General features: G+C 33.1%; 2 protein-coding genes across 4 annotated transcripts; one reads left to right on the forward strand and one right to left on the reverse strand.

Annotated features, from left to right (window-relative positions):
* Window positions 1–4,417: 4,417 nt before the first annotated feature.
* Window positions 4,418–7,484, reverse strand: LOC136273685 (cilia- and flagella-associated protein 263-like). The gene is made up of 8 exons (XM_066078782.1): window positions 7,328–7,484; window positions 6,352–6,661; window positions 5,922–6,077; window positions 5,562–5,642; window positions 5,257–5,412; window positions 4,964–5,071; window positions 4,686–4,841; window positions 4,418–4,541 (listed from the first exon to the last, which is right to left on the reverse strand). Exons 1-8 carry the CDS (start codon window positions 7,429–7,431, stop codon window positions 4,449–4,451), a joined length of 1,164 nt encoding a protein of 387 aa, XP_065934854.1. The 5' UTR covers window positions 7,432–7,484; the 3' UTR covers window positions 4,418–4,448.
* Window positions 7,485–10,804: 3,320 nt separating this feature from the next.
* Window positions 10,805–24,721, forward strand: LOC105332856 (casein kinase II subunit alpha). Of its 3 annotated transcripts, XM_066078784.1 has the most exons (14): window positions 10,805–10,951; window positions 11,197–11,332; window positions 12,443–12,554; window positions 14,156–14,257; window positions 14,831–14,881; window positions 18,788–18,829; window positions 18,931–18,990; window positions 19,229–19,312; window positions 19,599–19,709; window positions 19,867–19,968; window positions 20,249–20,349; window positions 20,753–20,901; window positions 21,849–21,935; window positions 23,248–24,721. In XM_066078784.1, exons 2-14 carry the CDS (start codon window positions 11,238–11,240, stop codon window positions 23,352–23,354), a joined length of 1,203 nt encoding a protein of 400 aa, XP_065934856.1. In that variant the 5' UTR covers window positions 10,805–10,951; window positions 11,197–11,237; the 3' UTR covers window positions 23,355–24,721. The 3 variants fall into 3 exon arrangements, with proteins under 3 accessions (XP_065934856.1, XP_065934858.1, XP_065934857.1); XM_066078786.1 differs by having other exon boundaries at window positions 10,844–11,332; window positions 21,849–21,974; XM_066078785.1 differs by lacking the exon at window positions 18,788–18,829 and having other exon boundaries at window positions 10,845–11,332.
* The last annotated feature ends 813 nt before the right edge of the window (window positions 24,722–25,534 follow it).

Genomic DNA, 25,534 nt, shown 5'->3' on the forward strand with positions numbered 1-25,534 from the left:
TTTGTAGAAATGAAAATTTCAATTTAGCCTTTTAATCATTATGTCATTGAAAATTTCAACCATTTTGCATTTTATATTACACTTGGACAGTTTTCAGGAGCACCCTTTCTTAGTTTGGCTTGTAGATTGGTAATTAAAATCTTTTAATAGAGGAACGAAGATAAGAAAAAAAGCTGGAAGGTCAGCTTCACATTTTATGTGTATGTTTGTCTAACCTCAAATGCTCATTGAATTGAGAATATTGTTTCTCTATGTGTTTCATGAGATAGAAATCTCAGTTTTACAGGAAATCTGGTAATTTAAAAGTAGTTGGACATAAGAATCTCTCTACACATATGTCTGCATGCATAATTTTTTTCAAATTTTGTGTCAAAGGAACTTATTTTGCTTTATTTACCAACCCAAGTTGAATCTCACAATGGTATAAATGTGTGATACATTCTTGTATTTTCTATACAAGTTTAATTGTGATATATAAAGTGCTCCCAATTTCAAATTTATTTATAAGTGCTTAGTATACATGTATTATTTAATAAATGAATCTCAAAACTGTGTATGCACCTACAGAATCCCTCTAGAAAAAAAATTGTACCGGTCGGTACATATAGCACAGCTTACTTTAAAAAGTTATTTTTATCATGCATGCTGTTTATTCCCACAAAAGCAGGATTGTAACTGCATGAACCGTTTGTGTGTGTTACTGATTTTAATGACAAATTATGAAACTTCAATAGCAGCAAAATTGTGTTGCCCCTTTTAACATGGTAAGCTATCAGTTTTATGATAGTACTTTTAATTTTGTTTTTAAAAAAAACGTATTTGCATGCATACAAGTTTTTTTTCACTGCATGTGCACACAAACACACAAAAAGTTTAAATTTTAAGGATAAACAGATCTATGGAAATTTTTTACCTTAACAAAGGGCACTTACATTGTTATTTTAAGTTGCATCATCAAAAACCAACGGCCACTTACCTACCCTTACTTACAATAAGCCAAATCTCTGAATTTTCTGTTGTTTTTAGGAATTCTGATTGGCTCTTTTAAACTTTTGAGATGGTAATTTCAGCCTTTGTTATAATCAATATAAGAAACAATGTAGCATGTTTTAGTGAAATTATCTCTGTTTGGTTACCACCAAAAGGCTTAAAGATTTGCTTTCTTGTTGTTTGATTATAATGAGTATTTATGATATGGAGGAATTTTAGTGCATTGGCACTGTGGTCATTGTGCACATGCGAGACTGTCTTTTTGATGCAAACTTTCCTTCTCATGAGAGTTAACCATTGAAATGCATATACCTCATTGCCGTTTTTACAGACATTTTAATTTTTTTAAGAGAATACTTTTAAATTATTATTCTCATTATTTTGATGCTTTTAATAATTAAGAAGATTTATTTTACTTTAAATTGTAAAATAATGGTGATTTTTAAAAAACACTTAATGGAGTATGTTAATTATTTTATTGTACCGTACAGTATTGTATTTTTGACACTTTAATTAACTTAACGCTTGCTATGATTTTTCTTATTCATGTACATTTTAAATTATATAATTGTAAATGCTTTGAGAAACTTTTCAACATTGGAAGCATGAAAAGTTTGTGTGCAAGTACAATTTGTTTTTGAAAAAATAAAAAGCTGAAGATATGGTGTGGAGCTGGCATTGAATTGTATTGTTTTTGACAATTTTATATAGTGAGCAATTTGAATTTGGAGCTTATTGGAGCTTATATAGTGTAAAAATACAGACTTCATTGCATATTTAGACTTTTTTTCCCAGAAAAACTACTAGTAGCAAAAAAAGAGGTTAGCAGAAAAAGCTTTTTAAAAAATCCAGGAGCTTTCATTTTATTTTTTGTCACAAAACTCTTAATGCAAATGGAATTCTAGCTGCATAAAAAGAAAATTTCTTGCATGTGCTCACATTTGTCTTTTCACAATCATTCAATACATATTGGTATGAATCATCAATCTTGTACAAATAATCTAATGGTAAAACCGGTACATCTACATGTATATATGTATGTAGATGAAATTGGTAAAACAAGCATTTAATTTCTGGTTTAGTTTATTGTTTTAGAGAATGTATTCCCATAATTTACCTAAATATTTCACAGGCTTATGGCCGCCTTTTGTTTCATCTCATGATTCATGTTATAGAAGAAATAATAGTAGACAAGAAATTTTGCAGTGTTAGTCATAAACTGTTGTTTTCTTGTTGCTTATAAACATTAGGTTTTTATTTCATTAGAACTTCAAGATTTTAAAGTGCTATGGGGGCAATTTCTTTTCGAAATACATGGTTCATGTACTACTGGGGTTACTACCGGGTATGCACATTGAATAAGTTTTTGCAACTTTGACAGCTGCAGAATTGTAAATATGTTTGATAGATTCATGTATATATAAAATGTTACACTGATTCTGTATATTCAAGCCTATTATAAAAGTGAATAAAACTATGAACTGATAAAATATTGTTTGTTATAATTCGTACAATTCAATGCTTGGGTGTTAATGTTAAAGTAAAATGAGAATATTACATTTATTGTCTTGCATCAGAATCTAACATGCAACAATTTTTAAATACCAGGTAGATTTTTCAAAAGTGTTATGGTTTCCGTTCATCAACAATTACACAAGTGGATAACGATGCTTAAAAAATATTCCAAAGCTAGCTTAGCTCTTTTAGTACTTTATTAAAAGATTGATAATGTTAGCCCATGAGAGACGATATTGTCTGGCATGAATTGGAAGGCAATATATTTGTCCCAAGGGGGCTAACTTAATCAATGTAGCCTGATAGACCCCTTCATGATAACTGCTTTACTTCTCTCTGGCAGGGCAAATTGATATACTTTTCCAGAGTTTATAAAATTAAATCACATAAATAGAACAATTGATGTTATGTTATATTTCAACAAACTATGGCATTTTGCCCTGTAAAAAAGCATGCACTACCCCAGTTACCATGAAGGGGTCTATTACTTGTAAAGTCAGTATCTGTTCTGTTTTATGATTTTACAAAAAATCTTTCTCTACTTATTCCTGTATAAAGATTACATCTACCCATTGCACCTCCCCCCTACTCCTGGGGAACTTGATTTGAACAAAATTGAATTTACACAATCTGAGGATACATGAACTCACACAAGTTGCAGCTTTTTTGGCCAAATGGTTTTTAGAAGAATTTTTTCAACAACTGGTGCAAATAGTATTTAATTATCTCCCCTTGTAAGAGGACATGACCCTTCAATTTAGCTTTAAATATCTCAAAGGGATGAAAAATGATCAACAATATATAAATAGTGCCTGTTTGGGAGGGTAACTGTTGAAATTGACACCCGAGACAACCATTGGCAACCGATGCGAAGCGGAGGTTGACAATGGTTTTAGAGGGGTGTCAATTTCAACAGTTACCCTCCCAAACAGGCTCTATTTATTTTATTATACTGAATGTCTTAATTAATTTTAAAGAAAATTTTACTGCTTTTATATAGAAATAAAGTGAATTATACGGCGAACCGTAGGCGCATAATTGACGCGCATTTTACAATTCGTGGTGTTACTCGTTGCCATGTGTGTTGCTAACGCTGAGAGTAATAGAACGGATTACCAACTGTGTCTAAACCAATCAGATTTCAGTATTTAACATGAAAGTATAATAATTTCAATTACAGTACATGGACAAATGTATTCTTTCAAGTCAGAGTATGTCATGAGTGACTTGATGTGTCAGAAGTGGATTTGTGTTAATCTTGTAAATGATAGGTCAAACTTTGAATAATGACTATAACCCTATATTTTTTGTGTGTTATGGTTTTTTTTCTTCGTTTTTTTTTTTTTTTAAACAATCTTCCGACCTGTGACAGCATTAAACAACAACGCATATTTGACTGTACAACTTTATAAATATAAACTGATCAGAATTAAGTATATGTTTCAACGTATCAACAGTACATGTAATAACAACACTATATTTACAGTATCAATCCAGTATTTTACTCATTAGCCAACCAGTGACATGTTTATACATTTGATTTAAGTACAGACTATAACGAAAAAAATAAAATGGCTGTGGGGTTAAGTATAATAGGGTAAACAGAGCTCTCATGTATCACAGAACAAAACTTCACAACATTTATAAAGTAAATAAAGTGCAACACATGATCATTGTTCAAATATAGTTTCAAATGTACACAATATATTAAACTCCATGGAATACTGTTAAACATCTTTTGGGGAACTACTTGTTTCCAGCATTTTCAGCACTGATATAACATACACTGTAATAGATTGAATGAGTAAAAAAAAATACCGAAAGAATATGAGAATCGGATTATATATCTCATTTTTCTTTCTCTCTCAATCTCTTCTTTCATTCTTGGAATGAGCAGCTTTTTTAAAAATAATTGTTTTTTGGTAATTATACCGACTTCCACATTACATGGCAGCCTCCATCATCCGCCATTGGTTTTCCATCTGACTTCCCATTTGCATCTGGTTCCAGGTTTTTCGATGTGTCTTCAAGGACATCTGAAAAATGAAAAAAATACAAATTCAAAATCACACAACTGTTATAACCATTCAAAAGGAATCCAGTAGCAGTTCATGTTAATACATTGTACATCATGTTCGTGTCAGGTCAAAAATATCATTTTTGTTTGACAAGCATTTTACCTCAGCGATTTCAACTTTCCTCTCCCAGCTCTTGACTTTCTTTTGCAATTCATACAGATCCGCTTTTTCTGTGACATATTCCATGACTTCTGGTACGCGAAAATCTGCCAACTGTTGCCTCAACTTCCTGTTAATTTTCTCAGCCTTTGCCCTCTCCTGCAAAATGTAAAGAGCCCCATGAAAAAATAGCAAAACATTGTATCATTATGCATCAACTAGATATTTGTCTATGAATTATCTCCCTTCTTTTTGATGAAAATTTTCTTTAGCAAACGAACCTCTTCAACAACTTCTGTTTCTGAATCAATCCTAGAGAGCAAATCATTCCTAGATCCTATTTCTGATTTCAGCCTCTCTGACTCTTTTGTTAATGTGTGCAACTTTTTCTAAAAAGAAAAAATCAGAGGCATGTCAAAATACACCTACAAGAGTTGAATCAAGTGAGAAAATTTGCAGATTTCAACATTATATGAAAACAATCTTCAAAATAATATGGGTATAAATTGTTTCACAATCCATAGCCTAGTAGAAAAGGTTTTTAAGCTTTTTCTTTCTCAGACACAAGCTGTACCTTATATTTGATGAGAACACCATTGGTTCTAGTGGACATCAGCTTCAGCGCCAATAAATCTGTGTTCCTCTGGTCAATCTTTTCTAAATACTGTTTGTTTTCTATCTCCAACTGATCGAAGTCCACTTTGTGCAAAACTTCACCCATTTCTTCTTTCTAGAACAAAAAATCAAACACCAGATAAAATATTATACCTGTATATACAGTATGTTATTTTTATGCTTTCTTGATAAACTTTTTGATTTAAAAAAAAAAAAGAAGATATAAACTTTTTATTGAAGTTATAATACGTGCATAATTCAAACCTGTTTAAGCTGAAGGTCCAGCTTTTTCTTCTGTACTTTCAACGTGGAATTTTTCAGCCGTAGCTTCTCAATAAGGGTGTCCTGAAATAAGACATGCATTAACATTGTAATATCATACATGATTGTATCATTGTCATTATACAGATAAATCTCTGATAGTATCAAGATTTTGCTACACAATTATTCACAATGCTTAATAGTAATTCTTCAGCATCTTATACATTTTAGATGTACCATCAAAACATAATTTTAATTTAATTTTCTGAATTTTGAAGTAACATATTAACCGTTTTGAATGCACCAGTAACCAAATGTCTATATGTGATTCGATCAGAGTAAAACCTGTCACTAGTTACCTACCCTTGATCTGTTTTTCTCATCCAGATATCTGGTGACTTTCTCAGCTATAACTTTGCCAGTCCTTGGATTCATAGCACCCTTCACAATATCTCTTTCAAATTCATAACTTTCTTTTTTGGTTTCTGCTAACCTCAAATCAGCTTCCTCCATGATTGCCTGTTGAAAAAAAAATTACTGTATTAACATGCCCATATTTACATGTATGGTACTAGTAGTAAATCTTTTAATTGCATAATAACTTGCAATTAATTGCATGTTACAACTATACATCTAGCAAGCAAATTTCCCTTCTATGTCTGACACAATTCATTGCATGTTACAACTATACATCTAGCAAGCAAATTTCCCTTCTATGTCTGACACAATTCATTAGGGACATATTCTAAAACAAATTTAAAACAAATATGCTACATAAAGCATATATATATACCTTGTATGTGTCTAGAACTTTTTCACAGTTCTCTTTCAACTGTTCAATTTCATCCTTCAGATCATCGATTTCTTTTTGTGCGATGTCGCATTTCTGTTCCGTTGTGAGTCGGAGGGAAGTGTTGATGTTACTTGTCCTAGATTTGGACCGCTTTCTTCCGACTCCTCGCCCCACATCTTGCTGTGACCCGGACTGGGCCACTCCGCTAGATAAACCCGCACTTGGAAGACCCAAGGTATCTTTTGGCTCATTTCTTTTGAGGTACTTTTCAAACATCTGAGTCTCAGTCTGTAGGACCTCATTTTCTTTCCTTAAAAAATAAAACCCCACGAAACATATAATTGATTCAAGTCATTTCAAAATTTTGAGCCCCAAATATATTGGACTATAATGTATTACATGGTAAATTGAAGTTTTAATGTTACTGGTACTACACAAGATAGCTCAGATAGAAGAGCACCTGACTAGAAATTCAAGGGACTCAGATCAGGTCCCCATCTGGTCTGTACTTATTTCTTTAATCCTATTTAAATACATAATGCAGACTGTGTCATGACCAACCTTTGAAATGCTTAAATGACATGTGAACTTCTGTATGGAGCAAAAACCTACAGTGTATGATGTTGATTTTAGAAAAGACTGTTTAATGAGGGTATGCATGTCAAACATGATTGTTTATACATGTATACTGAAGAGTAAAATACTTTATTTTTATTAACACTGATGCATCCATTTGGTAAAAAATTGTTTATCACGATTAACCGTGACAACTATTTAACATTCATTTATTAGAAATGCAACGTACAATATACTTAACTTAATCGTACGTCGATATATTTAAACACTTCATTTTCAGCTACGGAATGTGGGCATAAACATCAAACAGTATCATATGCAGATTGAATACGTTTTTCGTCATCAATTGCATGAGATCTAGTGCAACAAAATCAATAAAATTTTGAAAAATCATATTTACATGGTTTCCTCTACATGATGGAATAATTGTTCGTCTGAATAATCATTCAGAGGATCCACATCAACGTCCTTATCATCGTCAATCGTAGCTGGTGACTCCGCCATTTTCGTTTATGGGGTTGCTAATAGAAACATCCGGGTTCTCTTTGTTGTTAGCTAACTCAATCAAGAAATAAGTCGTGAGAAAACTGGTTTATTTTTTTTATGCCTCATGGAATCATTTATCGAAACGTAAAAATATTGGATACAAAATGCATCTTTTTTTTAATTTCTTATTCATTTTGACAAGAAATTATAAAACTATTAAAAACGCAATTTATAGGCGATACACAATATAATAATGCAGGCTTCCAAAAAGGATTTTACGAAAACTTGGCTGAATCGCCAATCTCGATATCTTTAACGCATATTATGCATGCGCGGATCTAGAGGGGGGGTCGGGGGGGGGGGTCCCGACCCACCCCCTGGAAAATGAAAATTTATTAAATTTACATAGTAAAATTATCGCGAAAATATGACTCGGACCCCCCCTGGCAAACACAATTATCCTTCGGACCCCCCCCCTGGAAAAATTTTCTGGATCCGCGCATGTTATGTTACACACTTTTCCATTATTTAACTAAGAGTGTGGTTACTTTTTTATCTAACACAAGATAGCTTAGTAAGAAACTTAATTTTCCCTCAAGGCTTTCATCACAAATGAATTCAACTTTATCGCTAAAATTTCAAAATCTTAATATATTCAATACCGTATTTTTATACAAAACTCTATTTCGCTATATTCCGAAGTTAAAAATATTTTCGCGAATAAATAACTTTTGCAATACAACGCGAATCTTTCGTGAAATAAATGTGTAACTATTTTCCCAGTAGAACACACGATTTATTAAGCAAAACTTTCGCGATTAAACGCAAAACTCCCACAAATAGATGCATTTCTTTCGCAATATAACGCAAAACTTTCGCAAGTAAACGCCTAACACTTGCAAATGAACGCAAAACTTTTGCACTTCGTTTACGATACGGATTAGAATAAACAGCACATTTCAAAACCAAGGGTCCAGAGTCGTATTTCAAGAAAAAAGAAAGATAGAGAAAATGCTCTAAAGATTAATGTGTTGTTGTGAACAATCTTCAAATTATTTGCCTTTTATCTGTATAAATTTACATAATGATCCAGAAAAGTGGAGCTCGAGAAAGTATCCCTTTTCTCTTAAAACTATTTAAAATTGCACAATAATTGCTACATGTCGATCTGGTTGACAGGATGATGTGTTACATTTAGCTCTTGTGTGTCTGAAGAACAAGATAACAAAATATAACATACCCCTTCCTTCCGTCCTCATCTCTCTCTCTCTCTCTCTCTCTCTCTCTCTCTCTCTCTCTCTCTCTCTCTCTCTCTCTCTCTCTCTCAGGCCAAGAACATCTTTCTATAACCTTTAGCTTTCTGGCAGAGTTAACTTTTTCAGCAATATTACATTCTAAATGTGTCCATGATAAAAAAAAAAATGAACTGTTTTGCCATTGAGTCAGTATAATACATGTGTGCCAAGAGAATCTCTCTCTCTCTCTCTCTCTCTCTCTCTCTCTCTCTCTCTCTCTCTCTCTCTCTCTCTCTCTCTCTCTCTCTCTCTCTCTCTCTGGTTAGACACCTTTGACTTGACCCTTCAAATGTATAACCCCATCAGAAATATGACACCAACCGCACGCACATCTAACCCACAAATTCAACTTAATATTGTCATGAATTGTCAAAAAAAATTGATTACTTTTTAGGTCCCTGGCCTTCTGTACCCAAACATTTTTTTTTATGAATATGCATCATCAACAATTTTATTTCGAGAAATGCCCGTCGGACACTGTTGTCTTGGTTTTTTCAATAGCACCCTCGCCCCCACGTGACCCCCTCTCTTTTCACCCACACTGGTAATTAAACATATGATTTCATGAACTTATGAAATGTATCCTGAATATTTTTCCGATTTACATGCACCATCTTTGTAATAAAAATTGTAAGAATATATTTTTAGTTGAACATATAATGTAACTCAGTACAAACGTCTTAAGTTATAACATTTTTTTATTCTTCGTGTATACTTTATAGAAAATTTTATATAAATATAATAATTTATTTATTAAATAAAGTATGGGTATACAAATCTGATCTCTTTATGTTCTCTCTTCCTGGAATCAATTAATAGGACAAAATATAAACCGAGGTTCTAAACGTTATTTGCATAGATACAAAAATTCAATCTTTCTTTTTTTTTCAAGTGTAAGAAAAATAACCCCCTTTGATGAAAAGTGATATCGGATTATATTAGACAGAACCGGTAAATGTGTACTATAGTACATATATAGTATCTAATCATATCAATCTTGGTAAATCTAACATATGCACAGATATCTAGAAAGTGCGACATATTAACCTGGATCATATAGAAACGAGTCAGATCTTATAGATATTATCCAGTCATTGAGGAGGTTTTTTTTCCTTTGTAGAATTATATACTAGTATAGATGTGCGCAATTTCTATTTAACATTAATAGCGGACAGACGAACAAACGGTACAATTTATTCAAGTTCTTACATAGGTTTATGTTTAGGTAGCAGGGTTCAAGAAAATAACCACTTCGTCGCTGCAACCTTGCCATGTCCATTGCTAATTACTGTCAAGCTGGATTTATATTGTTAGACTGTGAAATACTGCGGGTTTTCTCCGTTGCGTGCAAAAAACGTGTAACTTGTTGAGGATTATTTGCGGAATGGCGCCTAATCTTATCGAGATCTTCGTGTGTTAAAACAGAAATGCGTCAGTCAGACCAATGTTTCACTGGCTGCTATCGCTGATTTTGAGATCAGAGCAACCCAGATAGATTAGAATCATCAGTGTATAGTTTTACAAATTTATATAAATCATACCTTGATTTTCTGCGTGATATTCAGTTATGAATGGGTTGTATATACTCTACCGACTTTTATAAGTACGAACCCCCCCCCCCCTCCCCCGTTATTAATTACTGATATGTACATATATATGAAAAATATATAGTTCAGTAAACACAATTTGATATTGCAAATCTTGATTACTTCTTAATTGATCTGTTTATTCCCCAATTTTACCGGCGAATACGTCCACCCAACCCCCCTTCATATTTCTGAAAATATTTTATATGGGGGTGGGGAGGATTAAGAGGATCAACAGCTACATATTGTTTTAATGATACAATGATATTATTCTCTCTCTTTAAAAAAGTATGAAGAGAAAACATAACTATATAGGCGCATAGGCCTAAGTATATTATATTGGACTTGTAAAATCATCTTTTTGGGAAGATCAATCTTTTATGAATTAAATTTAAAATATTTTTTTTTACAAAATATATAATAACAATTATTAGAAATGATTATCATATTTTCATGCGATTAACTATTTATTTCTAAATATGCCTACTTAGACTCGTCTTTGGAGAAACTCAGCATGTGCTAAGGGAAACAACCTATCGCGTCTCGTTTTGATTTCGCGGGTCACCATACCGGCAGCCATTTTGAGAATAAGAGAAGAAAAAAGTAGAGACGTGATATTGAAATTGGTGGGGAATGTCGTAATGTGGTTTTTATATAGTACGTCGAATGTGCTGAGCTTAACACTATTAAGTTCATATTAAGTAGTATGTTACATTCTGCCATCGTTTGCAAGTGTAAAAAGATATAATCGACAGAATTAACTCTCGTTTTCTCGGCCATTGAACGGCCACGATAACTGCCTGTTTCGGCTGGTTTGTTACTATTGTCTAGTTATTTATTCGTACCCAAAGGAGAAAGGCGAAGTCAATGTGGTATATGTTATAGTTCTTTCTGGGTTATAGAGATTCTAGTTCGTCGTCCACGGGCATAGACATACCCAATCATGCCTGTTGAAAGTAGAGCACGGGTCTATGCAGATGTAAATGCGCACAGATCAAAAGAGTATTGGGACTACGAGGCACATGTTGTTGAATGGGGGTGAGTATGAATAGCTAAACATACACAATAAATTAAGTAATTTCATTTACTTCTCTGATTTTGGTGAAATTTTGGACAGCAGACTACCCCTAAAACATGAATCAGTTGTTTATGCACAACAAAGAAATACACACGTACTACACATGCTGAAAAAATAATCTACTGGAATGACCCAAATAAGTTCACCAAAGACTCAGAGCATGCAATAAGATGAATTTAATGTTAAGCCATTACTTTGAAATAGTCTACAAAAACAAAGAGTTCTTCTCAGGCTGTGGCGTGTTTTAGGATTTGTAAATCATGACTATTTTTATCATAGACTTGTGCTGGTCATCACAAATGTTGCTCGGCCTCCCGGGGAGGGGGGGGGGGGGGAGAGGAGGAGGGATAAAGTAAGCATTGCTGGTGCAAAAAGATGATGCATCTTTGGATGATCATATCCTTGTACTTCATCTTAAGTATTAATTTCCACTTCGCATACAACAAAACTGTTTTTAGTTGATTTTAAGAGTGGTTGTGGTGGGCATTGCTCTTCCTAGAAAAATTTACAAAGTCACAACCGATGGTTGGTCTTGCTGCTCTTGCTTCTAGTGAGTCACAATATATGACAAGCAAGACTGTGGGATTCTGATGCTCTGCCAAACTCTGTATCAGTTAAATAAACACCAATAAATTGCAACAAGCCTGTAAAGATAGCCTTCATATGTATAGACTTTAGACAGGGTTAATTCCTAATTTTTCCTCGCAGAAATGATTATATATAGTCATTCCACCAAATTTTATGTCGGGTTTAAATTGACATGAAAAAGGTTATTTTCCTATAAAAAAGTATTGTAATGTGTTTGAGTACTAAAACGATTAGCATTATATATTTGGCTATGCAAACACCAGCCCTCAAAAGTGAAGTACAGATGCTTTGAAACTACTTTAATTACAAAAGAGAATTTAAAGAGTTGTCTGCTCAAAGGCTTTATACTATGTATATGCTTTATTCTGATGTATAACACAAATTTCAATGAGGAAGAATCTTCTTTAATCAAATTTAGATATATATGAAATAATGGGCATTACTGCCAAAAATGATGATTATTATAATTTGATTTATTTCAGTCAACAAGATGATTACCAGATAGCCAGAAAATTAGGAAGAGGGAAATACAGTGAAGTGTTTGAAGCAGTCAACATCACAAACAATGAAAAATGTGTCATTAAAATTTTGAAGGTATGTACGGTCGATTCTTTCATCATTTAAATTCACCTCCAATATCATGAATCATGGGCTGCGTTCAAGATGGTAGCTGCTAACAAGGGCTACATAGTTGAATGGTAAGCTAGCCTAGCTGCTACGTAAATATTCGTAGCCTAAATATGTTATGCTAAGCATCAAATTCAAGATGGCTACCTTAGTTACCACTTGTAACAGACATGAAATCTTTTTATTTAGTGATATTTTGTTCATCCTGTAAGTTATGATAAATTTTAACATGTATATTTCTGCTTGAAATTAACAGATTAGGTAGATGTAATTCGTCTTTGGCTATCTTCAAATTCAAATCAGAGACCTAGCAGTCCATTCAATAGACTTAGATATCTACAACCTAGCGGCTAGGCTAGCTGCTACGATCTTGAACACAGCCCCTGGTCTACAGCATAGATAATGTCATTGGAAGTGTTTACAGCAAATGTATCATGTAAAGAACAGCTGTATCTCTTTGTGGAAAATTGGTTTACAGACCATTGTGGCTCTGTTCCATACTTGAAAAAAACCTTTGGATTTATAGCATACAAAATGTTTGATAAAACTTGTACTTATTTCTTTAATTTTCTAGCCTTAGGGCTGTTATTGCATTGATTGCAAGAGGACTTGGTTCAGATTGAGGAATTTATCATTTTGGTATTGGATCTTTTTGATTAATTGGTGAATTTTAAAATGATACAATTATGATGAATAATTAGGGCCCTGCTCTTCTGGCACCCTATAGTGATCAGTCTGTCCATCCTTTTGTCCATTTGTCTGTTCAAGATCACTTGTTTGAAGCATATCTTCTCTCCCCTTGACCCAATCTTGCTTATACTTCATCTACAGAGTGCCTTTGGGTTAAGGATGTGCAGTGAACTTGAACCAAGTTTCTTGGTCTAAGGTTAAGGTCATAGCAGAATTAAGTGGAAAATCTCTGTACGGATCATATATTTCCTCCCCTTGCTCTAATCTGGCTCATAATTCACCCATAGAGTGCCTTTGGTCAAAGCAAAGGGTATGCAGTTACCTTGAATGATGATCAAGGGTCAAGGTCAAATTAGACCTCGCAGGAAAAAAAACTCAGAGCATATTTTCTCTCTCCTTAGCCCTATCTGGCTCATTCTTTACATAAACAGCTTTTGGGCAAAAGGAGTGCAGCAGCCTTAAACCAAGTTTTAAGGTCAAATGTGAAGTTCATAGCAGATCTCCTTAAAATTCAGATTTAGACTACAAATTATTTCCCTTTGGCTTAATTTTGCTCATACTAAATCCCAGAAAGTCTGTTAGTAAGGAGTAATGCACTTGACTTCAAGTTCTATGCCAACCTGAAAATTTCTAAGTCATAGATCAGTGTCAAAGCAAAATTCTCTGAAATGATTTTATCCGATTTTCCGTTACTTACCGGTAAGTGGGACCCTTTGAGATGGTCACCATCTCAATGATGTATAGCTAAGTATTTATTTTTACTTATTTATAGTAAAGTTGTTTACTTAAAACTGTTTTAGTGTGCTTATAGTTCATCATTTATTACCAAATTTGAACATCAACATGTATGTCAACAAGTTTTGTTTCACATTTTGCAGCCAGTCAAAAAGAAGAAAATCAAGAGAGAAATAAAGATTTTAGAAAATTTACGTGGGGGAACAAACATCATTTCTCTGCTGGCCATCGTGAAAGATCCTGTGGTAGGTACCCCCCGATCATTAAAGTCTTGCATTGAGCAATGAAATAATGATCTTATTTGTCTGGTCATTTAAATCCTTCACTGTGATCATGTTACGCGTGTGTAATTTTAGAATGCATACAATGGTAGAAATTGTCTATTCACTTAGTTTGCGCTTCCTTGAGCAATATTTATAACAGGCTATGACTACTTGTGTATTGTTGTTGATGTTAAGTTGTCCAGGGTCGTACACATCTTATATCATACAGCACATAGTGTCATTTAAAGTATATTAGGCATTTGTATTATTAAAATATACTTTGATTCACAATTTATGCTTGTCTGTTCTTGTTGTTCAATTACTGTTGTTTGACCCTGGTTTTCTATTGTCATATATTGCATATTAAAAGTTCAGGGTTGTCCTTAGTTGAGATTTATAGCAATCTAGTTAAGTGAATATGTCCTGTTTTTGGTGGAAATTGTCTTTGATTACCTATTTAAAGCTGAATAGCATCATGTTTGTAGTGACTAAATGAGTGATAAATAGTATTATGATCTGAATGTGCAATTATCTTTTATTTCTATTTTTTTTCAGTCAAGAACACCAGCTCTTATCTTTGAGCATGTTAATAACACAGACTTCAAGGTAATCTATGAATTATGAATCAGCTAATTGAACTGTTTTGTTCATAGGAAAAACCAAATTAGTTGTTAACCAAAGCAAATCTTGCAGATCATTTTACAGCATACCCATAGTTTGATGAAATAAATGCTTTAAACCTTAAAAACATACTACGTATTGACTTTCGTACCCCCTCAGTTTCTTTTTTGAAGGTGGAGGGGGATAAAGTTTTATTACTGTGTCTGTTAGTGCCAAATTGTTTGGGAAATATTATTGTAATGGAGAATGGTTTAAAAATTATATTGCGCACATAGTTTGATAAAGACCGAAGGGTGTGTCATGACCTTAACCGGGGTAAAGGATACAGACAATGAAAGTATCCAATTTGAATGCAGTCATTAACTAATTAATGCAGCATACTTTGTTACTTATGGCATAAGGATGTGTCATAAACTTTATTTAGAAGGCCATTTTGATAAGTTCAAGGTCATTTTGAGGGGAAAATGCATAATTCCTCTCCTGGTCATATTTTGATAATTAAAAAAGAGAAGAAGCTAATACTTGACCCAAAAATTGCTTTAACACATGAAAATTGTTATGGCCTTGACCCATTTTCAGCTGGTTAGGGTCATGGTCAAGACATATTAATAAGAATATCTTTGTAGCTTACTGACTACAGTACTTCTAGTTCTTTCAGACTTCAATGTAAAGTAACAAACAAAAGAGGACATTGATAATGTTGAGAGATCTTGTAATTAAATTTTATGTACATATACTGAAATAGCACCATCAACCTCCATTTTGTATGCAAAGTTCATTGATATTTATTGGAGAAACTGACAGCAAAGTACATAGAAGCGATTGATATGCGTTAACTCCAGAAAAGTTACGTAATTTTTGATGGACCTTTGTCCAATCAGATGGTAGAAGTTGGAGTTGAGACATTACCGCTCGTTACCTAATTTGAGAGAGAGAGAGTTAATGGAGTAAATTATAGATGACGCAAATGAGCGAACTATCTACAGCTTACTCCACTTATATTGAACTCGCTTAATTTGAAATTCCGCTTATTTTGAAATAGAAATAAATCCCCAGTTTTTGCCTCTCATATTCTTTGCACTGATTTCACGGATATAATGAAATCGGTTATTTTGAAATATCGCTTATATTGAAGCCACTGATCGGTCCCCAAAGGTGATAATTAGTTGTTTTTATAACAGTTATATTGAAGTTCTCCCTGGCGGCTGTCGTCACGGTTGGTGACAGTAATTATGCCAGACTGACCGGTTGATATACAAAGGTGTGAATTGATAAGTTCTCTTCATGTGTGTTTTTATACTTTTATTAAGAAGTAAAATTTATTCACTGTTTAATTTTTTGTTTTTACGAATACGGATGTTGAGGCTAGACGTATTATGGAAACCCCAATGGAAAAGAAATACCTTATCTCCGGACGCTAAATACAAACTAGTTATGGCTATTGATGAAAGAACAAAGCCTGAATTCGAAATAGCTAAGGATTTTGAGATTATCGCATGTACACTTACGATGATATACAAGCAGCGTTCAGCAATATTTGAAGCGTTTGAGTGTGGTGATTTTTCTCTAACGTTTTTCTAAAACGTAAGAGAATGCCATCCGAGATTATGATGAGGTTTAAGATAGTAACAAAACGAAACTTACAAAACTTTCGGATATAATTTTAATCAAATTTTCAAGGACTAACGTTCCATGTAATCCGTTTATTGTAATAGATAAATGATGATCTAATAATTTGTTCGGGTTTGGTTTTCTATGCTTACATCGGGATTGAACTTTCAAAAATGGCGGCTTCACGTCAGTCAATTTCGCTTATATTGAAATACGAATATATTGAAATAATTTGCATGGTCCCCTGAATTTCAATATGTCCGGAGTAGGCTGTATCAGCAGTTATAAAGTGACAAATCAAGGTTTAGTTTATCTTATAAATTTATGTAACTTTGAAATGTTTTGAAATTCATTAACCGGGGAACAACGATGTCTATATACAGATAATGGGATGAGGTAATGTCAAACATCAAAGACTGTACGAATATTCAGTGATTTGGAAGGCCAAAAATGTCAATGGGACTATGGCCCTAGAGTTATTAATTTTAATGGGCCATTTTCATAATGAAAGGGCCATCTATTTATTCATTGGGGCCATATCATCAAGGACCAACCTAGAGCAAAACCATTTCTATAAAATTTAAAAACTTAACCAATTGGTTAAATTTCATTCATTTGATGTGTTTATACATTTCACTGATGCAATTTTTGTAATGGTGTTTGCTAAATGATAAATAAAATCAGTCTCTGTACTTCTGTGTTTTTTGGAGGTATTAGTCAAACCCTTTGACCCAATTATTACCGTTATGTAGAGAATCTTTCAAACTTTGAAGATAACTGTAGGGAAACAATTTTTCTTATTATTTAAACATTAATTTTGCGAGTTATTAACTAATTACAAGTTACAACTAATTGTAGTATCGACACTTAAATAAATAAACATCGGTTGTAATTTTCAATGCACAGTGTGGTTGCATCACCCGTATTTATAACCCCTACAGTAACGATAAACATGGTAAGACAGTCGTGAGTTTTAATAATCTCAACAGGGATTAATTGAGGCTGTGAAAACGTCTTTTCAATTAGATAATCATCATTTTACTGCATTTGGGGTTAGTTTACATAATTGAGAACTCAGAATACTCGGCGACTTCAACTTCTCTTCGGAGGAAATTCTGGAATGATCTACCACGCATAAATGAGTGGAAACGTTTTTATTGGTTGTTTATTTCTGTTTTACCAAACAGGACCAATGAAATTTAATGTTTTAAAACGAATGTGTTAAAAGACGATTCGGTAAGTCGTACAGAGTAAATTTCCAGCGGACATCGCTAAAACTTTTATTACCGATGAGAAATTTGAATGCGGACTTCGGCGCTTAGAGTAATTGATTTAATACGCCATTTTTCTCTAAAATGCGACTGGTGCGTGGCGCAGGTCCCTCCCAATCACTGAATATTTAAGAAACTGTTTTCATTACAAATATTAACGGTAGTACTCTAATCAAAGTATGCCGAATCTTACTGGAATTAAATATAGGTTGTAAATTTACTTTGTATAAAAACTTTCTTCATGGTTACTGTGTGAAACATTCTTTACTTAAGGACAAATTTGTCCACCATTGTTTTATTTTTCCACTAAGCATCTGCCTGCATTGCCTTTTCTTTTCACTACATCTAAATTCATAAATTATCATTCGTTCGCATTTCAAAATATTTAATGCCCGTATTCTCGGACAGCATGCCAGGAAATTAAGTTGGTTATTTACGTCATTCTTATACAAATGTACATGTATGAAGACACTGTTGTCGACGGCCAAAGAAATTTTCAATCGTTCTTTAAAACCCTTTAAAGTTATACCAATATAGGATATACATGTAATTTTTATATCGATATTTCTTCACCGGCAACACTTATAATTTACTCAGTTCTCTGTCTCTCTCTCTCTCTGTGTCTGTCTCTGTCTGTCCCTCTCTCTCATTCAAGTCACGAGCAGCAATGTCTTAACTCCGCCCAGCTACGATCTGATTGGACAAAGTTCAGTCAAAACATTATGTAGAAACTTTTCTGGAGTTAACCCCTATTATACGCTTCAATGTACTTCGCTATATCGGAAGTTAGTTTGAAAACGTGTAGTCAAATTTTGAATAAAAATGGACAAAATGTAATCTAGAATGTTTAGAATGAAATTCTTGAAATTTCTCAGCATTGTCTTAAAGGTTACAATGAACATTTAATTGACGTTTAAACTTCAGAACTTATTTTGGTAGCTTATACCAAACTCAATTCAGTCCACTGAGCAGAAAATATGCAGAAGTGTCTAATAAATCTATATTTTAGAAGGAGACTTTAGACTCTGGTCATGAGCTGTCCTGTACCAATGTGTGTAAATAGTTTATCATGGTGTTTTTGACAGCTTTGATATATTTCAATTGCATGTACTTGTCTTTGTCAGTAAATCAGTAAATTATATCTGTTTTCAGACCCTGTATCAAACATTTACAGACTATGACATTAGGTTCTATCTGTACGAGTTACTCAAGGTATGTTTAAGAATTTGTTAAATTTTCTTATTTCTCAAAATAAGAGTATGAAAAAAAAATCATTTTCCAAAATAGATATAGCAACTTGAAAATTGTATATAAAATACCAGAGACAAATTTCTGAATAAAAAATATCCCAAATATAAGTTGCTGAACTTTGAGTCATTGAATATTAAATGTGCAGGGAAAATTTGCTTATAGATTGACAATACCATGTAACCTATGTTTCCTCTTACAGGCATTAAATTACTGCCATAGCATGGGGATCATGCATCGAGACGTCAAACCACACAACGTCATGATAGATCATGAAAATAGAAAGGTACCAAAGCCATTTCTCTTTGTTTGAAGTTAAAAAAAATACAACATGTATAATTTGTATTGAACAGATATGCCAATGTAAAAGAGAAATGTATATTAATTTTTGGAAGAAGAAAAATAAGACTAGCATCCAGTTCTAGATGTTATGGTCCATATTATTGATCGAAAATGTTCCTGTTACTCATTACAATTACAAAAGTTTTTCGTTAAAATTGAGTATTTCCAATTGGATATTCAGAAAATACGACTGTTTAATTTTGTGATGATGTATTGCTATAATTTTTCAGTTAAGATTAATAGATTGGGGTTTAGCAGAATTTTACCATCCAGGAATGGAATACAATGTTAGAGTTGCCTCAAGGTACTTCAAAGGGCCAGAACTTTTATTAGATTTTCAGGTAAGGATGAATTTTTCTTTATTGATATAAACACTGTGGACCACATTAATTATTATTGCTAACATGTGTGAGTTTCAATTGTAACTAACTTGATTATTGCAGAAACAAAAATGTAAAGTGTTGAATTCATTAACTCTGGTAATTTTTTTTGTTACAGATGTATGATTACTCTTTAGACATGTGGAGTTTGGGATGTATGTTTGCTAGTATGATATTCAGGAAAGAGCCATTTTTTCATGGGCATGACAATTATGATCAGGTAATTCATAAAATCTAATGGCAAGTTTTGTTGATGCAGTAAAACCTAAATTAGAAGAAACATTCGTATATTTTAGCATTTAACAATATACATGTATTCCCCTTTGTCTGCACCCTCAATTTTTAAAAGGAATGATACCTTAGAAATGACACTGAATACATGATTTTTCCCCATTTGTTTGCAATTAATAAATCCATTTTTTTTTTAAATATTAATTCAACATGCTGGATGTTTGTATCATGTTAAGAATTAATCGTAAAGAAACTGAATTTTTTTCCAGCTGGTGCGGATAGCAAAAGTTCTAGGTACAGATGAACTCTATTTATACATACAGAATTACCAAATAGATCTAGACCACAGGTTCAATGATATACTGGGCAGGTAAGCATCTCTTTCTTCTAGTAAATAAATATTTTCATTGCCTTACATCTAAGATCAATAATGAGGAATACTGTGGAATCATTTAAATTCGTAGGGGCCAATTTTCGTGGAGAATGAGATATTTGCTTATTTGTGGGGATGTCATTTTGTGGATGTGCCAGTTTTCAGTTTTAGTTAGAGAACTAACTTTATCAAAATTTGTTTTGGTCGAGGATGTAAACTCATGGGGGAGGGCTACCCAGTAATACCACGAATTTTAATGATTCCACAGTGTTGGCTTTGAACTATTTTTTAAAAAGTCATCGTTTGAAAGAAAAAAGATTGTCTTCATTTACAATTTTTGAATGAGAATGAATTTGTAGTATAAAAAAAATTATTCTGTTATGTTTTCGTAAAATTTTAGACATTCAAGAAAACGGTGGGAAAGATTTGTACACAATGAAAATCAACATCTAGTAAGCCCAGAGGCCTTAGATTTTCTAGACAGACTTTTACGATATGATCATCAAGAACGTCTCACTGCAAAGGAAGCCATGGATCATGCATACTTTTGTGAGTTGCTTCAAGTTTTTATAGACATTAGTTGATAAGTTTTATCATTTTAGAGTGAACAACAAGAGATTTTCAATTGCTTTCAAGCAAATTAACACAGGGATAAAAGACTGAATCCAAATGTAATGGAGACAAAAAAAATTTTGGTTTGGTTTATCTGTTCTTTGATGATGTTTTAGACAACATTCTCTAAATTGTATTTTACATTTACTAAAGAGAAAAAAATGTTGGATAAATATACCTGCACAAATTTGGTGACATTAAATTAAAATGATTAAAGCTTAATAAAATTTGGCGCATTGTACCATGGACAATCATTTTCATTTCTGCCTCCTTAAAGTAAAAATCCACCCTCCTGTGACGTCATACATTTTACATAAACCATGAATTCATTAAAATTCTTGTAAGTAGATTTGTAATTTTTATGTTATCATAGGTGCACATCAAAAACTCAAATCATTGTTTACTTGGAGATATTTAATAAGCGTTTTTCATCCTTATATTCGACATAATTCAATAATGACAAAGGGAAATAACTCTTTTCTACATTTCTCTAAGTGATATATCTAAATGCTATAATTTTTCAAATGTAAACAATTTTTTTCTTTTTTTTAATTAATTTTAGTTTTCTAACAAAGTAAGCAATAAGATTTAAATAGACAAACAAGTATCCATCCACTTATATTTAATTTTTAAACAATAAAAGCGGGATTTTCAGATGATAATTTTAGCCTTTGGTTTTTATTACCTTACATCTTAAATAGTATGGATACATATATATTTTATTTATTTTTTGATGAAATTCAAGTCCAATAAGTTTCAAAAAAGTTAAGTTTTTAACTTTAAACCCATGATTTTATAGGTACGGAGTTACCTTAAAGATCACGTCAGTAAATGAAAAAAGAAAAGACAATAAAAAGTTAAGAAAAATGTTTTTACTTTTTCAGACCCAATAGTGAAAGAACAAGGGAGGATGTCATCAATGTCTGGACAGTCTCCTACACCCATGTCAAATGCAGGGCAAATGGGAGGAGGTACGGACAACACAAAACAGCGCTAGAGACAGCGATAGAGTAGTTATTGTTGTTAGCACTATTACATACACAGACCGCTCCTGTCAACCCAGTAGGAAGATTACGCATGTCTCCTTGTCGTCTTCTGTTGCATTCATCTCAAAATTTTCAGAATTCTGTCTCTGGTTTCTGTATTTGTTATGATTTGAGATGTTAGTTATTGAGACCATTTTTGTATGACGTAAGGAAATCTGAAAAACTTTCACCCCAAAAATTACACTTTTGCCAAACTTGACAGTTAAGATTTGGACTTTGACGTAGCATGTGTATTTGAATGGTGATGAGCAATTTACAAGATGTTTGTCCTGTTGAGTGCCTTTATTTAATAAAATTTCAATGCCACTGGTCTTTATAGAAAACTGATCTTTATTTTTTTTTTATTTTTTTTTTTTGACGTGCACCAACTTTCCTTGGACTTGTCACAATTTTGTTTTATGGAGAAAATTTTCAGACCTATGTGGAGACACTGACAAGATTAAAAAGGATACATTCCTTTCCAAAGCACAATTTGCACCTGATATAGCTCTTGGCTTTCAAATTTTAGTTTTGCTTAGAAAAATATGCATTTCTTGCAACAATCAACGTCAATTTAGTTCCATTTGCTTTCATAGTCTTAACTTTTCCAAACACTATGTGTAGCTTGCATTAAAACAAAATCTGTGATCATTGTAAGACTGCTTATTCCCTCTGACTCTCTGATGCTCTCTTCTTTTGGTTCTACTTCAGATACATGTATTGCATGCTAGGGTTTGTGTAGTTTGTAGGCAAATGTTCACTTTTCTTTCTTCAATGTTCAACCTTTCTTTTCAAAAATATTAAATTTTCACTGTGTTTTTTCACGTGTATTGTATTTCATTTGAGGAAAAACTGTCAAGCGCTTAGCAATATTATTTGAATCTTAACTCTGCAGTAATTTGCAGCACAGTATTAACATCTTTGTGCAAGTTAATTTATAACTTTTCTGGTTGAGTGTGTGTATAGTAAATGATAAATCAGAGCTTTAAAGGATTTTCTAAAGGAATGGAAAATTTGATAAGAATAAATTTATTGGAGGAGCAAAATATTCAAAAAGCTTAATTTTTTGGGTTAAAAAATTAAATCTTCTGAAAAATTATTCTGATTGTCCCTTAATATCTTCTAGTGTAAAATTTGTGAACTCTTTTTGAATCCAAAGTTTAGCAGGTTGGGTAAAATTGTTTATTTATATGCATGCTATGTATTAGTGTGGCTTTGTACCTCTTCTTGACTATCTTCTGCCTTTTACTCTGAACAGGTGCAGCCATTAACAGCTCGTCTGTCGCCGCGGCGGTGAGCAGCTCGCCGGCATTAACCCCCACCATGTCACCGCTTCCCGCCAGCTCCACCACTGCACAGTCCTAGCCCAGCCTCTGACTTTCTACTGACGTCTTACTATGTTCAGGCTACAGTTTGTACTTGATAATCTCCAGGACTGGGAATTTGATGATAAAAAATATACTTACCTAGATCTTTGTACAGCCGATATTTTTGAAAGCATTTTTGTGTTTAATTTAAAAGAAACGTGTTTGAAAACCTAGGGAAAAAAAGGACATTCCTCCTGCCCCTCTTTGAAGAGAGTGTTTCATGTTAAAGAGGGTTAATTGACCCATTTTCTACATGCTGATGGTGGTACTTTTTATCCTAGAACATTTGTTTCAACGACTTTATTTTGACAGTTTAGGTAGATTGTATTATAAACTTGTGTAAAACAATTTAGTGCTTTCAAAATGTGATGGGGATCACTACAATTGTTTAGTGAATCTGCAATGGTGCATGTTTTCCATGGTGCATTTCCGGATGGGAATGGATGTCAATCAAACACCTCCAGTTTTTATATCCACTGCTACAGTTTTCCAACTTGTGAACAAAACTTTCCATTCAAAATGAAACTTAACCCTTTTTAGAGTTTTTAATCATATATATAAGATCATGTATTTATAAGCTTTGTAAAACAGAAGCAGAATTGAACACAAAAGATTCATGCCGATTTTTCCTCATACATGTAATTTTAGAAATAGCTTGAGTTTAAAACTGGGTTAATAGTTCACTTGAAATGGGTTGATTTTATGAAAACTGTGTCTGGAATCTTCCTTGTGTTGATCTTTGTCCATTGATATGATAATAGTATTGTGTGGTAAAGAAGATGGTCTCAAGTTATGCAAAAGTTTGTCAAAGATTTGTGCAGTAAATGATGGTGGAAAATCCTAAACTTAATACATGTTCCTTTCTTTTTATATACATAATTACTCCTTTTGTATTTTGTTTTTCATATTTTTGTGAATGCTGAGAACTCAACAGTGATTTTTGTTTTTTGAATTTTGTTGTAAATGAACATCAGTAAGCTGCAATATGTCATTTTCCCCCATGGTCTACATGGGATTTCTTTGACCTTATTTTTATAGTATTCTTCGCCCGGAACAATCAACATATGCGTAAATCTCAGAAAATTCATCTAAAATGATGATCAGGTTAAAGGAAAACACAGTTCTATAGAGAAAACAGGGTCATCATTTTGGATGGAGGGTATAGGTTGGTTGTTCCATATAACAAATAAAATGGTTCTCCTTAAGTGTGAAAGCTGAGGTCCATTGTTTTCATGTACAAATCATAGGTATGCTGGATCATCATTCTCTTTAAAAGAATTGACAATAAAAAAGGCCGATAACAATATGCCCTTAACCGTGATCAAATTGAAATGTGTCATGGGAGAAATAAATTAATAATAAACATTCTGTGTTACGTTTGTTTTTCATTTCACTGTACAGTTGTGTTGCCGAAGATCCAGTGATGGGGGGGATCAATGGAGAGAACAAGATGTTGCCATCCTGTTCATTGACCATGGTCATCTGACAGTCGATAAAAGACATCATAGTGTTGCTGCTGGTCTTAAATAAGGAATAAGGAATCATTCTTTGAGTATTATGAGGTGATAATTTTGGTTGGGGCGTGATGATAGATTTGATCACGCCCCGACCGAAATTATCACCTCATAATATTCAAAGAATGATTCCTTATTACATATATTTATATAATTTTAAGCCATCGTACGATTAAATATTTAAATATAAATAAGCAAACCCCGCTGGCGCCTCAATTTGGCGTCATTTGTATTATGGGTTACATAGTACAAAATCGATACTTAGTGTTATCACAGGCAAAGACACTGGAAAACGTAAATATATAATGATAATGCTGTGGAATTTTTCAGCAGATGCGAGCGGGAGAAAAAAGTCAACTCTGTCAAATAACTGGAACTTGCTAACCCCTATCTATCGTTTCTTGATGTAAATTTGAAGTTGATATCCTCGTCCAATAATTACAAACTGTTATGTAGTGACTTGTAAGTGCGGGTGGGGTGGGTCATTAATTAAAGTATATATATTCTACATTTTGTGCATCGTCGGAAACTTAAAAAAGAAGTGAGACCGACCGTCGGTTTCCGGCGATGTATTTTGTTGTAAATGCATGATGTAAATCGTATACTCTGTAATTGCATTGTTTAAAAATCCGAAACATACTGATATATCCAAATAAACAATGGT

The sequence above is a fragment of the Magallana gigas genome, chromosome 3, assembly GCF_963853765.1.
Source record: "Magallana gigas chromosome 3, xbMagGiga1.1, whole genome shotgun sequence".
NCBI classification, from domain to species: Eukaryota; Metazoa; Mollusca; class Bivalvia; order Ostreida; family Ostreidae; genus Magallana; species Magallana gigas.